General features: G+C 40.1%; 1 protein-coding gene across 1 annotated transcript in view; it reads right to left on the minus strand.

Moving 5' to 3' along the window:
• LOC127570961 (collagen alpha-1(XXVIII) chain-like) overlaps positions 1-16,825 on the minus strand; it is a 123,566-nt gene that overhangs the window by 45,315 nt on the left and 61,426 nt on the right. The window contains exons 12-15 of the mRNA XM_052016929.1: positions 12,824-12,892; positions 11,034-11,102; positions 809-877; positions 37-108 (exon numbers count right to left, since the gene is read on the minus strand). Of these exons, the coding sequence (XP_051872889.1) occupies positions 37-108; positions 809-877; positions 11,034-11,102; positions 12,824-12,892 (279 nt within the window). The remainder of the gene's footprint in view (positions 1-36; positions 109-808; positions 878-11,033; positions 11,103-12,823; positions 12,893-16,825) is intronic.

The following is a 16,825-nucleotide window of genomic DNA, read 5'->3' on the forward strand; positions in this document are numbered from 1 at the left end:
AAATAGAAAGAGAAGAAGTATAAATACTCATAGTACCTTTGCTCCATTCAATCCAGAATCACCGGGAATTCCAGGGGTTCCTGCTGCCCCCGGCGCTCCAGGATCTCCCTGAAATAAAAGGGTCACTGACATAATTTGAAATGGATTCAAGGTCCTATATATTTTCTATGATTTATCAATTACAAACAGAACTGACAGTAGTATGAAAATTGTACATCTATTCACGTTTTAAATGTTTCAATCAACCCACCGTGATTCACTGCTTTTATGGGGTTAAGTTTCAGTTTCCTTTACTGTTTGCTTGGAAAAGTGCTGTCAGATGTTGCCCTTAAACAGCCTCACTTTAATTTTTAGATACTGTTTCATGTTCTGGACTCCCTCTCCAAAGGTTCTTTCTTTCTACCCTGTTAAACATTTCAAGTAAATCATGCTATAACCTTCAATGTGTTTCAGGGAATATGACGTTGGTTCATGCAATCTGTCTTCACAGGCTTCAGAATGTAAGAGAAAGTGGTTTTCTGAGGGCCATCTATTCATGGAACATGTGAGCAATGAAACTTGAAAAAGTTTAACAAATACTTTGTCCTGATACCAGTGCCCCATCAGATGGAGATGTTTGAAGATTCCTTCAATTACCACTTTAAAATTAGAGCAATTCCCCATAATAATCATGCATATTTGCAGCAACAATAATCAGGTATCTCACAGTAATTTTTCCATGAAGCATATAAATTTTGAGATAACATTGTGCTTGTTCATAAATATATTAAGAAATGTAGAAGGCATAGACAGATTATAACATACTTACTTTAGAACCTGGAGGTCCTCTTTCTCCTATTCCTTTTTGACCCTTCTCTCCAGGGAATCCTCGATTTCCCTGTCATTTAATATATCTGTTATTTCATGTTATTTAACTTGTTTATGTTTGATGATTACCAAATTGCAATGCAATACATTTTAAAGATTTCATTCACTTTAATACAAAAGTCATAAATTAATAGAGAATAACACTAATTAAAAAGCAGTTCTTGGTTCCTGAAATTTTAGTATTGACTCACTTCAAGGTCCACTGTCCAGTTTTTGGATTGGGCAGTGGACCTTGAACTGAGCTGCTAACTTCACACTGTTAACAGTTGTCTTTAATGAAATTAGGTTCAGTGTTATGGAACAGCAGAGGGACTTGGAGTGGATTCAGGCTCATGGGACTTCAACTCAATTAGATTCTTAGAACAACATAGTTTATTTCAACAGATACAGAATATAAAAGTCAAAATATAATGAAGAATCTATGTAAAACATTATTTTGACCTCAGTAAACCTGTTTGTAGTGTAAAGCACCTCACTAAAGTAAGGATGTAGAAGCTTCAGAAAGGATACAACATAATTTCACTAGCCTGCTACATAATGTACGGAAGGCAGCTGAGGATAAAAACAACACAATAAGGAGTCTTTCTAATATCTGAGGTTAACCAAAAGGGACCAGTGATGAAAGATTTGATGTAATTGACTTAGAACTGAGGACAAGGGGTGTAGATAGGGTAAATGCACTCAGTCTTTTCCCCAGGGTTGGGGAATCAAGAATGGAAGGCATGGGTTTAAGGTGAGAAGGGAAAGATTTAATAGGTACTTGAGGGGAAATTTTTTTTTACACAAAGGGTGGTATGTATGTGGAATCAGCTGCCAGAGGAACTGGTTGAGGCAGGTACAATAATAACTTTTAAGGACAGTTGGACAGGGACATGGATTAGAAAGGTTTGGAAGGTTACAGGCCAAACGCTGACAAATGGGACTAGCTTGGATGGGGCATCTTAGTCAGCATGGACCAGTTGGGCCGAAGGGCTGTTTCTGTGCTGTATGACTCTATGACAAGATAAACTTCTTTGCAAGAACAATTGTGGCACTGAAGACTTCACTTCTAAGAGTCAGGTCTTCAAGTTCAAATTAAGCATTCATTCAAGGTTAAATTGAATAGGTGGGTAAAGGATCAGGAACTTAGAGCATAGACAGAACAGTACAGCACAGGAACAGGCCCTTTGGCCCACTAGTAATTAAAAGCCTAACTAATTAAGTCCCTTCTGCCTACATGTCCATATCCCTCCATTCTCTGCATATTCATGTGCCTATCTAAGAGTTTCTTAAATGCCTCCATTGTATTTGCCTCCACTACCACCCTTGGCAGCGCATTCCAGGCACCCACTACACTCTGTGTTTAAAAACTTTCCCCGCACATCTCCTTTGAACTCACCCCCTCTCACCTTAAATGCATTCCCTCTAGTATTAGACCCTAGGAAAAAGATACTGGCTGTCTACTCTATCTACGTCCCTCATAATCTAATAAACTTCCATCAGGTCTCCCCTCAGCTACTGCTGCTCCAGAGAAAACAACCCAAATTTGTCCAACTTCTCCTCATAGCACATGCCCTCTAATGCAGCAGCATCCTGGTAAACCTCTTCTGCACGCTCTCCAAGCCTCCACATCCTTCCTATAATGGGACGACCAGAGACCAGGAGTTGAAGAGATACTGTGGGCAAATGTGATTAGAATTATTACTTTTCTTAGAGGGTAAATGCTGACATGGACAGAGGTGAATGGTCTATTTCCATATTGCAATTTGCATTACATTTCATTAATATACATTCTAATAGATTCACTAGTCTCAATACCAGAAAGTTATAATTAGCTATTCAGCAAGACCACCTCATCATCTTGGTTTAAATGAGAATTGAAATGTAGAAAACTACCAGCTAATTTAAGAGGGAGCATCAAATCAGTTACTGAGAGCTGTGAAGAATAACATCATGTTAACATCAATTGAATTTTGGAAATTGAATTCTATAAACTTGTGAAATCTTGAAAACCTGTGATCTGAAAATATTTAAATGCTAATGATAAAATAGGAATTATGGAGAATATAATAGATTCTTTTTCTTCAGAGATTTGCCCTTCTAATGTGTACAAGCAGCAAATGAAATCCTGAAATGTTTGTGGGTGGGCTGGTGGGGGATAGAGGAAGTTCACATTCTGACCCATTATTTAAAATACTTGGCATAGAAATTAAATGGCACATGTTCAACCATGTAAAGAGGTTTGAGTAGAACAGTCCAGTGAATGCTTCATTTAAGAAACGGCTACAGCAAAATACAGGAGAGTACGAGGCACATTAATAGTATTCTATGTTTATTAGTGCATGGATAAACAGGACTTAAACTATAAACTTCTTTCTGTACACTTTACCACTGCAGAACACACAGGAAATTAGATGTCTGGGTCAGGATCATACAGTGGGAGGGGCTTGCAGAAGACAGTGTCCTGGTGGTTTCAGATGGAGGCTTGAGCTGGAAGGTTGGCAAAGGGATTTGGGAATGGGTAGGACTCAGGCATCAGATCAATAGTTAGTGAGGAGGATGGGCAAACATTGTGACCTGGGTGGGGTAGGAGTTAAAACCACATTTGGGTGGGGTGGGATGAGGGAGGAGGAAGCTGGATGGCTGGGGGAAAGCCAACATGACAGCGAAATACATTATCTAAAGGGGATCTATATCTCCTGGATTCCCAGTGCTAGGCTTCACAAATCCCCTTCAAGTAACACAGAAGCTGTCTCCACATGTGCTGAGAATGCTGCTTCTACAAGAGTGGCCCATGCTATCCGTGAGCCACATGTCAATAATAATCACAGTACCATTGGACACCACTGCACTTGCTTCAGTGCATTAGATGAACAGAAGACACAGAAAGAAAATTGAAAACTTGTTGAATTCTTTCATGTCCACAATTTTTCTTTCGGAATTAGAAAATACAATCTAATTTCTTTGCAGGCACTCCATGAAAGTTATAAAAAATGTTCAATTCATGAAAGTAATTTAACTTTGTACCTTTTCTCCAATTAAGCCTTCTCCTGTTGGACCTCTAGGCCCAGGTGGTCCTATCAAGCCTTGGTCCCCCTGTATAAAAATGTAAAATCTGTCAAGTTTCAGTGCACTGTTAATTAAGTGGCTTCCAGTGTTATACTTATCAGATTTTTATTTCCTTGCCATACATTCTTCACTGGATAACACATAGGATGCCTACTGTAATTGGCTGTCTTATTCAAAAGGAAAACATATTCACCACTACACCAAGCTATACTGCAGTTAATACTAACACTGAAATTTATTTTCTCATAGAGTAACATAATAAATCAGTCAAGCCAGGGGAATTACTGGATGTGCAATATTTAAAACTAGAATCAAACTATAAGAGGCTGAAATACATTGCTAAACTGGGGAGTATACAAGGAGCCAGGATGATCAGATTGGAGACACAAGAGATTGCAAACACTGGAATGTGCAGCAACACACAACCTGCCGGGGGAACTCAGTAAGTCAAGAAGCATCTGTGGGGGGAAAAGAGGAATTGATGCAGGGTTTCAGCCCGAAATATTGACAATTCCTCTCCCCAGATACTGCTCAACCCGCTACCAAATTGTTTGTTGATCAGATTGAATCCAATTCTGCTGGGATTCCATTCAGTTTCCATTTTTACTAGAAACTCCAGAGGAGGAGTGGAGGCAAACCTCTCTGCACCAATTTGGGAGGGCATGGTAATGCATATTCTCCATGTGCATTTCCCCCAGGTGGTCAGGTTTCTTCCCACACCCCAAAGATGTACTGGTATATTAATTGGCTATTGTAAATAATCCCTTAGTGTAGGTAAGTGGCAAAAGAATCAACAGGAATTTGATGGACATGTGAGAGAGAATACATTGGAGGGCTACAGAAAATGGGACTACCCTGCTGGGAGCCAGCATGGATTTAATAGTCTGAATGGCCTACTTACATCTTATAATAAGCAAGAGAGTAAGAATCAAGAGTCAAGAGCTGAGTATTCCAATTAAACTTTGGTCTCCAGGCTTCATGAATAAATTAGTGTTCCTTTATACACATTGAAGGTGAGAACTTGTACATAAATAATGCAGATTTAATATCTCAAGATAGATAGGACAGATTTTCCAGTTCTTTGTTCAAAGGTAAGTACCCATCATCTACACACAAAGGATCAAGAAAAGGAGACCACACATCTGCTGGAAATTGAGCTGTGCAGCACCCTTTCTTAATAACTAACTGGTCAAGAGACCCTGAATAAGGTGGGTGGATATTGGACTAATTTTCAGGTGGATGTGCATGAGTTACCATGCTGAAATATGCCGTTAATATTTTGTGGTGTCCTGCATTCAGTTTTCAATAGCACCAGAGTTCCACTTGCTATATATTGAACTCACACAGCAAAATATGACAACAGGATAAGATAAATGTTGAGACTGTCAAACCTGGTGACCCCGGGATGACATGTTGCATTGGGAGAAAGATAAAGCAAAAAAGGGAAGCATATGAAAGGTAAACCATGTTTGACAAAATAGCTAGAGTTTTTTTAAGGATGTAACAAACAGAGTCAATAGAGGGGAATCTTCTAATGTGGTATGTTTTGGATTTCAAGGCAGCATTTGATCAGCTGCCACATAAAAGTCTGGTATACAAGATATAGAAGAATCATGATATTGGACGAAGTATGAAGATCGGTTTGACGATGGTATTGAAGATCGGTTATCACATAGAAGACAGAGAGCCAGAATAAATATTCAGGCTGGAAGGCTATAAGTAGTGGAGTGCCCAAGGATCAGTTCTTGGTACTTAACTATTTAAAATTTATATTAAAACCTGGAGGAGGAAGAGTAGGAGGCAGAGTATAAGACATCCAAGTTTGCTAATGACATGAAAAAGGGTGGGAGGTCAATTTGGACTGCAAAATGATGCAGACAGGTTGAATAAATGGCTGAAAACATGGCAAATGGAGTTTAATGTGGGAAAGTATGAGGTCATGCTCTTCAGTAAGAGGAATCAAAAAGCAGACCATCATCTAAATGGAAAAAGATTGCAGATGAGCAATGTACAGGGGGATCCAGGTGCTTGTGAGCACAAATCACAAAAAAATAGCAGGCAAGTGTGGCAGGTAATTTGTAAAACAAATGACAAGTTGGAAATAGGGAACTTTTGTTACAATCTTAGAGGTAATGGCACTTGAAATACAGAACACAGTTTTGGTTCTCTTATTTAAGAAAGGACATACTAGCATTGGAAGCAGTCCAAAAGAGACTCACCAGGCTAATTTCTGGGATGTCTCAAATCCCATTTGATGAATATCAGGGTCTAATTGACTCCTGCAAACATTATACTGTAAAGATTAAAGCAGTCAGGGTAATTAAATTTGCATTTTGCAGAGCCCATTGAGCTACACACATTAACATTTAAAACAACCATTCTTATGTGCCAAGATACCTTTGATAGAATTTATTAATTTCAGAAGCATTCCCAAATCTTCACTTAACTGGTTTATTCAGGAAATGAGCACATGCCTATACTCATTGGAGTTGAGAAGAATGAGAAGGTTCTGCAAAATGAGTATAGGAAGTTAGGTAAGAAGTTAAGAAGCAGGACCTCGAGGGTAGTGATCTCCGGATTACTCCATGCCATGTGTTAGTGAGGTCAGAAATAGAAAGATAGGCCAGATAAATTCGCAGTTGAGGAGCTGGTGCATGGGCCAGGGATTAGGTTCTTGGACCATTGGGATCTTTTCTGGGTAGAGTTGACCTGTACAAGACGGACGGATTGCACTTGAACCAGAGAGGGACCAGTATCCTTGCAGGGAAATTTGCTAGTTCTACACAGGGAGGTTTAAACTAGACTAGCAGGGGGGTGGGACTCTGAGCAGGAGCAAGTCATGGGATAAAGCAGTAGCCAATGAGAGCAAGTTTAGTAATCAGGATAGCCAGAGGAACAGTAAAGGCAGGGAAAGGGATACTCAGTTAAACTGCATTTATTTCAATGCACAAGGTTTAACAGCTAAGGCGGACAAACTCAGGGCGTGGATTGGCTCTGAGGATTGGGATGTTATAGCCATAACAGAAACATGGCTGAGAGAAGGGCAGGACTGGCAGCTCAATGTTCCAGGATACAGATGCTACATGCGTGACAGAGGTACAGGTAAACGAGGAGGGGGTGTTGCCATTTTGATAAGGGAGGACATAACAGCAGTACTTAGAGATACCATTCTTGGGGGATCAACCAGTGAGGCTATATGGGTAGAACTCAGGGTCACTCTAGTGGGGCTGTATTTTAAACCCCCCCCCAATAGTCGGCGGGAACTTGAGGAGCAGGTATGTAGAGAAATTGCTCATAGCTCTAAGAATATTAGTGGGAGATTTTAATTTCTCCAGCATTGACTGGGCCACACAGAGTGTTAAGGGCCCAGATGGGGTGGAATTCGTGAAATGTGTCCAGGCAAGTTTCCCATGTCAATATATAGAGGGCCCTACTCAGGAGAGTTCAATACCGGACCTTCTCAGGGAATGAGGTGAGGCAGGGCAGGTAACTGAGGTGGCAGTCAGGGGGCACTTTGACTCTAGTGACCACAATTCTATTAGTTTTAAGATAGTGATGGGAAAGAATAGGAGAGGTCCACAGGTTAGGGTCCTAAACTGGAGCAGGGCTAATTTTGGGGGAATTAGGCAGGATCTAGCAGAGGTCAATTGGGTGAGCCTGTTTGAAGGGAAAAGAATGAATAGTAAGTGGGAGGCTTTTAAGAGTGAGATATCAAGAGTCCAGGAGCAGCATGTTCCTATTAGTGTGAAGGGCAGACCTGGCAAGTTCAGGGAACCTTGGCTAGTAAGAGATATTGAGGCTCTGATCAAGAAAAAGGAAGCATACAATGGGTTTAGGAGGTCGGGGACAAGTGAATCTCTTGCTGACTATAAAAAAGATTAAGAATACTCTAAAGAGGGAAATCAGGTGGGCAAAGAGAAGGTATGAAATGGACCTGGCTGGTAAGGTTAAGGAAAATCCCAAGAGGTTCTATAGCTATATTAAGAGTAAAAGGGTGGCTAGGGAGAGAGTAGGTCCCCTCAGAGATCAACATGTCTTGAACTGCAGAAAATTGGTGGGATTTTTAACGGATATTTCTCCTTGGTGTTTACTGAGGAGAAAAAAATCATGCTCAAGAGATAAGGGAAATGAGTGGAGATATTTTGGAGGACATTCGTATTACCAGGGAGGAAGTATTTGCAGCCTTACAGCACATGAAGGTGAATAAATCCTCAGGGCCTGACCAAGTGCATCCTCAGACTTTGTGGGAGGTTAAATTGTAGAGGACGTTGCATTGATATCTGCTTCACTGTTAGCCACTGGCAAAGTTCCCAAAGACTGGACAGTGGCTAATGTTGTTCTGTTGTTTAGGAAGGTTAACAAGGTCAAGCCAGGGAACTACAGGCCAGTCAGGCTGACATCAGTAGTGGGGAAGTTACTGGAGGGAATTCTGAGGGACAGGATCTACCAGCATTTGGGCAGGCAGAATCTGATTAAGAGGAATCAGCATGGCTTTGTGCATGGAAAGTCCTGTTTGACAAACTCTTTGGAGTTATTTTTAAAGAGGTACCAAAAAAGGTAGATGAGGGTAGTGCAGTGGATGTTGTCTATTTCGACTTCAGCAAGGCCTTCGACAAGGTCCTGCATGGCAGCTTGTCTGGAAGGTTACGTCCCATGGAATCCAAGGAAAGCTGGTTAGGTGGATTCAAAATTGGCTCGGAGGTAGAAAGCAGACGGTGGTGGTTGAAGGTTGTTTCTTGGAATGGAGGCTGGTGACTAGTCATGTGCCGCAGGGGTCAGTGTTGGGAGCCTTGTTATTTGTTATCTATATAAATGATTTGGATGTAAAAGGCTTGATCAGTGAGTTTGCAGATGACACAAAATTAGGAGGTGGTGTTGATAATGAAGAAGGTTATGGCACATTACAGGGGGATCTTGATCAGTTAGGGAAGTGGGCCAAGGAGTGGCAAATGGATTTCAATACAAATAAGTGCGAGGTGATGCATTTTGAAAAGTCAAACCAGTGTAGGACTTATACTATGAATGGTAGGGCACTAGGGAGTGTAGTAGAACAGAGAGACCTAGAAGTACAAGTGCATAGTTCGTTGAAAGTGGCATTATAGGTAGACAGGGTGATGAAAAAGGAGCTTACCACTCTGGCCTTCATCAGTAGGAGCACTGAGTATAGAAGTTGGGACATTATGTTGCTGTTGTATAAGTCATTGGTGAGGCAGCACTTGGGAGTACTGGGTACAGTTTTGGTCACCCTGTTAGAGGAAGAACATGGTTAAACTGGAAAGAGTTCGGAAAAGATTTATGAGGATGTTGCCAGGACTAGAGGGCCTGAGTTACAGGGAGAGATTGGCCAGGCTAGGTTTCTATTCCTTGGAGAGTAGGAGAATGAGGGGTGACCTTATAGAGGTTTATAAAATCATGAGGGGCATAGATAAAGTGGATGGTACCAGTTTTATCCCCAGGGTAGGGGATCCAAAACTAGAGGGCATAGATTTAGGGTGAGGGGGGAAAGATTTAAAAGGGGAATGAGGGGCAACTTTTTCACGCAGAGGTTGGTGAGTATATGGAATGAGCTGCCAGAGGAAGTGGTTGAAGCAGGTACAATAGTATCATTTAAGAAGCACTTGGGTAGGTACATGCAGGAGCGGGGCTTAGAGGGATACGAGTTGAATGCAGAAAATTGGGACTAGATGGGTGGTCACCATGGTCGACATGAATTGGTTGGGCCGAAGGGTCTGTATCTGTGCTGTATTGCTCTATGACTCAAGTAATCTTATTGAAACATACAAGATTCAAAGGAAGCACAAGACGGCAGATACTGAGAGAATATTTCCCTTTAACGAGGAATCTAGAACTGGAGGCATAGTTTCAGAATAAGAGGATTGCTCATTTAAACTGGAGATGAGAAGGAATTTCTTCCCTCAGACGGTTCTTTAGAATTCTCTACCCCAGAGACCTGTGGAAGCTGGATCACTCAATATATTCAAGGCCAATATACAAAGATTTTTGGTCTATAGCAGAGTCAAGTGTCATGGGGAAAAGGAAAGTGGAAGGGAAGCCAAGATTAGATCAACCATGACCTTACTGAATGATAGGGCAGATTTGAGGGGCCAGGTGGCCTAACATTGCTCCTATTTCTTATGTTCTTATGGAAGGTGAGGGTTGGCACACATGGGCCAGAAGCAAAGAATCTGGGATTGAAAAGGTAGACCCTACTGAAAAAGATTAAGTGAGGGTATCGTTTATCTTCATTGTCAATCAATGAAAACCATCCGGTGAATGAAGTGTGACTGATGGGGTGTGACAGCACTGAAAAACTGTTCAAGAGCAAATTACTGCAGATGGTTGAAATAGGAAATCAAACAGAAAATGCTATAAATACTTAGTGGGTCAGGCAGAATCAAATAAGAAAATAACATCTGTGGAAAGGTTCTGATGAAAGATCATTGATCTAAGACGTTGATTCTGTTTCCTTTTCCTCCATGGCTCTTCACTTGATGAGCATTTCCAGCATTCTCTACTTTATTTGAGTATTTTCTATTGACCCCAACACTCTTGGAATGGAGCTGAGATGAAGCAGTTCTTTCCAAACTGAATGGTCTTCAGGCACAACTTAGATCATATGCAGTGACAGGAATCTTAAAAAGTTAGGTGGAATTGCAAGCACAGATACTCTACATTAGATAATACTTGGGTACTGCATACAATATTATGATTAACTCATGACCACACATTTTATAAAATCAAGATGCAATAATAACAAAAAAGTAGTAGTTGTTAGTTGCAAGATTTGCCATACGTTATGGGAAGCACTGGAGTGCAGCGAGTAGAACCACTGCCTCAGTAGAGACCTGGGTTCAATCCTGATATCAGGTGCTGTCTGTGTGGAGTTGCACATTCTCTGAGATTGCACGAGTTTCCTCCGGGTGCTCTAGTTTCCTCCCACATCCCTAAGATGTGGGTTTAGGCTAACTGGCCACTGTAAATTGAGCTGATAGGAATGTACGATTACTATAAAGGGATGGTTAACAATCAGCATGGATCATGTGGCTGAAGAGCCTGTTTCCATGCTGCATCTCTCTATAATTATACTGTAGGTAAATAGTAGATTAATGCTACATTACCTTCTCGCCTTGCAAACCAATTCCTGGTGTGCCTTGAGGACCAGATGGTCCAGGAGGTCCGATATCACCCTGTGGAAAATTGAAGACAAAAGTATCTTTATTTTATTTCAAACATACTTTCCCTTAATGTTCAAAGACTGAAGGATCATCCAAGTACTGAATATCAAAAATTAGGCTCTGTAATGTAATAAGCATGAACCCCATGCACGATTTGGTTATGCCTTTCACAGTTATATTTTGTATTTTTATTACAAAATTGGTGCCAATCCTTACTTGATGTTAGGATTTTTCTTTTTGTTTTAAATTGGTGAATTGGACAATGACACTTAGAACCACCCCCATTTCTCTTCAGTGGTGATGTTGCTGGATTTGGGATTTTACAGAAAAGTAAAGGGATCATTTCTCCATGATTTGGTTAGGATGCAGATCCTCATGGCTATATTCACCATGACATCTCCTTACTAACACTGGGCTGTAATGGAACACCAGTTGGCTGAGTCTGGGGCATTCCACCACATACTGAGCTGAAGAGGTGGAAGTGCATCGTATCTGAACCCTCAGCTTGTGCCAGCCATAGTCTGGCCCTATTCACTAAATGGTAAGTACAGGTGAAAAGCCTGTGTTTCCTCATTTAATTAATATTAATGTTTTAAGTAATTAACATGTTGAATGTGGATTCAAATAAACTTATTTTTAATTATTTTAATCTTTTTCAACTATTTCTAAATCTTTCTGCTCATCAAAGATATTTGGAAGCAGTGCAAAAATCCTTCTGACAGCACAGAGTCCAGTGCAATATGCTCTAATATCCTTCAAGAGTGCTATTTTCACCTTACTGGTGGATATATTTACAGAAAAATGCTGCCGATGGACTCTGGCTCGCAATTACTCTCTGCAGATGGTCAGCTGGCACTTTATGCCTCTTTAATTAAGGATGGATGTAACTGTAGACCAATACCTTAAATGGATGGGTGTCTTCTGAGGAAAGATTGGACAGGCTAGGCTTGTATCAGCTGGACTAAAGGAGAGGGAACTTGATTGAAACGTATATTATATGAGGGGTCTTGACCAGGGGTATGTGGAGAATATATTTCCTCTTGTGGAGGAACGTAGACATTTGATCACTGTTTAAAAATAAAGGGCTGCACGTTTAAGACGGAGAGTTATGAGTCTTTGGAACTCTCCTCATCAAAGGACAGGAGAAGCAGAACTTTTGAGCACTTTTAAGGAAGTTTTGGGTAGATCCTTGATAAACAAGAGGGTAAAAGATTACCATGGGCAGACAGGAATGTGGAGTTGAGGTTACAATCATCAGCTAAGCCTTTATTAAATAGTGTTTGCATCTAGTTCAGGTGGGCAATTTGCTAACAACATGACGATGGAGCCTGGGAATTAAAGTATCTCCAGATCTCAAGCTTGGGGTCTGTTTCATACTTAGCAGCTCCCTTCCCATCTGAAGCTTGCTGAGAGTTAAATTGTACCCTAAAATGTTACTAGGTTGCTGAAACATGGGAATTGAACCCATTCTGTCTTCACAAAAATACACCTATAGCAGTCATTCCAAATTATGATCAGGAGAGGATTACTTGGCCAAATATTTCTCTCCCTAGTACACCAGTGTTGAGACCAGACATTTTACTCCATTTGACTGAGCTAAAATTGAACTTTATCTGCAGTCTTCTTGATCAAAATGACTCAGTAAATCTCTGCACTGTATATTAAACTATTGGGTCATTTTATGAGTTCTTTGCAGATTTTAACATTTTAAAAGACTGGCAAATTATTTCTACCTTGTCACCTTTAATTCCAGATCCAGGAGCTCCTCGAGAGCCTTTAGGTCCACCATAGCCAACGTCACCCTACAAAAGTTAAGTAGATGCAGAGTCAATAAATATATCAATAATATTTAGGCTCAAGTAAAAATTCTGCAACGTTATCGCTCAAGTGGTCATAAAAGTTTGATGTCTGCTGAAATATGGCGCTGCTCCCCTCCAGGTTTGCGTTCCAGGTGGAAGTTAGTGGTATAATGGGTTAGTGCTGCTGCCTTGCAGCTCCAGAGACCCTGTTCAATCCTGACCCAGTTTGCGTGGATTTTGCACATTGTCTCTGTGACTGCGTCGGTTTCCCATAGGTGCTCTATTTTTTCCTGTATGCCAAACATGTGCTGTTTGGTCGGGTGCTGAAAATTATCCATAATGTCGGTGGGTGTCAGCAGAATCAGTGGGTTGGGGGCAGTTGATTGGGATACAAGAGGCAAAATGGGATTAGTGTGGATGTTTGTTTGGTGGTGAGCGTAGACATTGTGGTCTGAAGGCCCCGTTTCTGTGTCTATGAATCTACTGAATTCTTCTGTGAGCAATCAAGAGGAAACATTACAGTAATAATTGTTTCTTCATTTTCATGGAATCATAGAAAAAGTCAATAATTCTTCTTATTCATAGTTCAGAAGAATGCCACTTGGCCCATCAAGTCCATTCTGTCTTTAGGTGGAGCAATCCCATACCCTCACTCTTTTCCCATAGCTCTGAAAACTATATTCTCTCAAGTGTTCTTCTAATTCCCATTTGAAGGCACTGATTGATTCTGCTCCCACCACCCTCACAGGCAGTGAATCCCAGATCCTGATTACTCTGAGTAAAAACTTTTTCATCATATTCCAAAATGTATCTTTTGCCCGGGACTTTAAATCAGCATCCAATAATGCCTCTCTCCTTGTTGGTTTAGAAACATATTTATTGAACATACCTGTTTTCTTTGAACACATTTGCTATCAAAAGTGTTGAAGATGGGAAAATGAAAACATGTTTGGTTGAACAAGACGGCTGATAATGAGTGTGGACTTCCATGAATATGCTCACAAGCAATGCTGAAAATACTATAAACATTCAGCAGGTCAGCATCCATGGAGAGAAAAATTGAGTTCGTGTTTCAGGCCAATGACTTTTTGTCAGAAATAGTTGCGAGTTAGTGCTATTGCTTCAACAGACAGTTCAGATTGATCTATATGACTAAATAATATTTGAATAGCAAAGAGGTCTAATGTCCTGGCCAGCACTGGTCCTACAATAAACACCACTGAAACAGATTAGTCCCGTTTTTAAAATCTTTAAATCTGGCAGATATTTTACCTAGATAATAAAAGTGACTGCCCTTCAAAAGTCATTCATTGGCTTTTGTGTTCTCGGAAAATATGGAAATGATTGTACAATTAGATATAAATTGCTTCTCTTTCTTTTCCCCCCAATCTTTCTTCCTTCCTTTACCTAAAGGAGGCACTGCATTTTTCAATCAAATAGTTGGCAGAACATTCAATCTCTGTGCAATACTTTAAAAAAAAGGGGTAAAAATTCCACACACACTTCGATTTTGGTGGATCTCCTCACTGCATTATAATGATTTCATTAGATCTGAGACTGCAACCAAAGGCCAAAAATATTCTAATCACACTGATTCCTACATCCAACATATAGTAACCAGCTCTCACGTCACATCATGTAGAAAGCTTGGTCCTAATTCATTTGTCAGAATAATCCAGCATTCGTGCCTGTCAACAAACAATCCACAGTTCCTGAAATATGAAAGGATGCAAACGATATTCATTATCAAACTGTTTTTGCGTTTTTTAAATTTGTGCTTCTGACTGTTAAGCAATAATGAAACCAAGGCACGCAGAAATATTTTAGTATTAATGCTATTTAAACCAAAAAAAAGAATGAGTTGTAAATTCTCAGGCAAATCCATTATTGCAGATATGTAGGTTTCCTGAAATCCTGGAATTGACAATAATTGGCCCAGGTCTGCCTAAAATTAAATGGATTCACAAGTGGAAGAGAAAAGAATATCAATAATTGTCAACAAAAAGAAAGTTCTGAGAAAAGCAAACATCTGCATTAAGTGGTTGAAAATCCTGGACTGCATCCAATGAAAAAGAGCCTTTATTCCAGAAGTGAACGGAGGTTCATATTTGTAACTCTTATGTTTTCAGTTAGGATCCCATGTTAACTTTTAAATTATCTTGAAGATTCTGAAAAATTCTTCTATTTTTTTGATTGAAGGTAAAAATTTCTTCATGCTTATAACTGTATGAAAGAACAGAGGTCAGCTAACTTGTATGAGGAATTTTAAATCTCTACACAGTCCTTCCAGAATTCAGGATTCACCTGATGAAAAACATAGAACCAACTATTAAATACACAAGAGAATAATCATTGAATTCCAGAAGTCCCAAATGACACATTCAGTTGAGACATTCTTATGCATTGTCCCCATCCATTTTCCCTGCTTCCTAGAAGAGCACTACCCAGCCTTTTGCTTTATCTTCCTAGATTGGAGCAAATTATATTACAGATACAACAGATTGGGGTGTGGATTTTTGCTTGCGTTGCATTGCTCGATTTTTAAAATATACCCAGAAAAATCAGAATCCAGTGGGTTAATACAAAATCTCTCAAAGGAAAATACGAAAGTTCAGATTCTGGTGAGCCAGATGGAGCGTTTCAATAAATTCTAACAAATATATTTGGGTATAAGAAAGGATGAAAAGAGGTCTGGGCTTGTAACTATTGGATAGGTCTACTCTTCTGGGATCTACTTTCCTTTCTCCATCGCTTTCCAAGACCAAGCCTTCCACTCTTCATATTTTCCATACTATCCTCCCACGCTACTATTCAGATACAATCATTTAACCCTCTTCCGTTCCCATCTTCTTTCTTTATTTATTCGAACACAACACTTTTTGCCTTTAACTATCATCCCTTTTGTAATTTCGTTATGACAGGTTTCCCTTTAAATCTTCTTTCCTTATGCCCCCCCAACTTCTCTGCTTCAAAACTCCAGCCCCTTTCTCTCTGGGTCTAATAGAGCATTAGGATGTCATTTTAGTGAATGGATAAAAATAAGCAAAACAAATGGGAATCTTAGTTTCATGCTTTTGAAATTGAGCAAAGATTTTTAGTTAAAATTACTGATTACCATAATTGTATATTGCCTGGAGACACTGAGCAGAGACCTGCTGATTTAGTACTCAGGAGATCTTCAGATACAAGTTTTATGGGGCAGTATTTGTGGGTTCCATATACCTACTTCCACTGATGGTGTGGAGTGTGTTGACTGTACTACAGCAGGCTTCAGGATTTAGGGTACACAGGCTCCAGATGGCATTCTGAGCTAGTGAAGAAGGCTCAGAAAAGAAGCAATACCCTGTACCCACAGAAGGAAGGTGCTGTTGAGGCATCACTTTGTCCTACTGGCCTTCTCTCCTGCTGCAACTGGTACCACTTAGCCTGGCCTCTGAACTTATTCCTTGACTGTTTGAAGGATCACCTAGTAAGGTGCCCATGATTAAGCATTCTCTTTGTCCTGATAGCCAATGGTATGTTGTGGCACAGTGCTCTTTTTAGATGAAATGTTCAAATGATATTTCATAATAAATATTGCTCAAGTTTTGGTAAAGTCTTAGAAAATCTCTGCAAATGCTTCAAAATTGTTTTAAACCCACCAACAGTAAGTGAACATTAAAAGGTAAAATGCTTTTAAGTAAAGCTCACAATATTTATCTACTCACATTCAGCAGACTGCTTTTTAGGAGAAAACATTTGGTCAAGTGTAATCCACTGGAATGCTATGCAACCCTGTTGATGAGCACTAGAAGGGAATTTAAGTGGCATTCAGCCCCTTAACAAGTTTTGAGGTAGGATGTGTTTTACCAGGATGCTTGTTTGCACATGATACAGGCTAAAATGGCATTTCAGCTAAAGACACCTGCTTGGTAAGACAGCATGCAAATTCCTTCC

The sequence above is a fragment of the Pristis pectinata genome, chromosome 5, assembly GCF_009764475.1.
Source record: "Pristis pectinata isolate sPriPec2 chromosome 5, sPriPec2.1.pri, whole genome shotgun sequence".
Lineage (NCBI taxonomy): Eukaryota > Metazoa > Chordata > Chondrichthyes > Rhinopristiformes > Pristidae > Pristis > Pristis pectinata.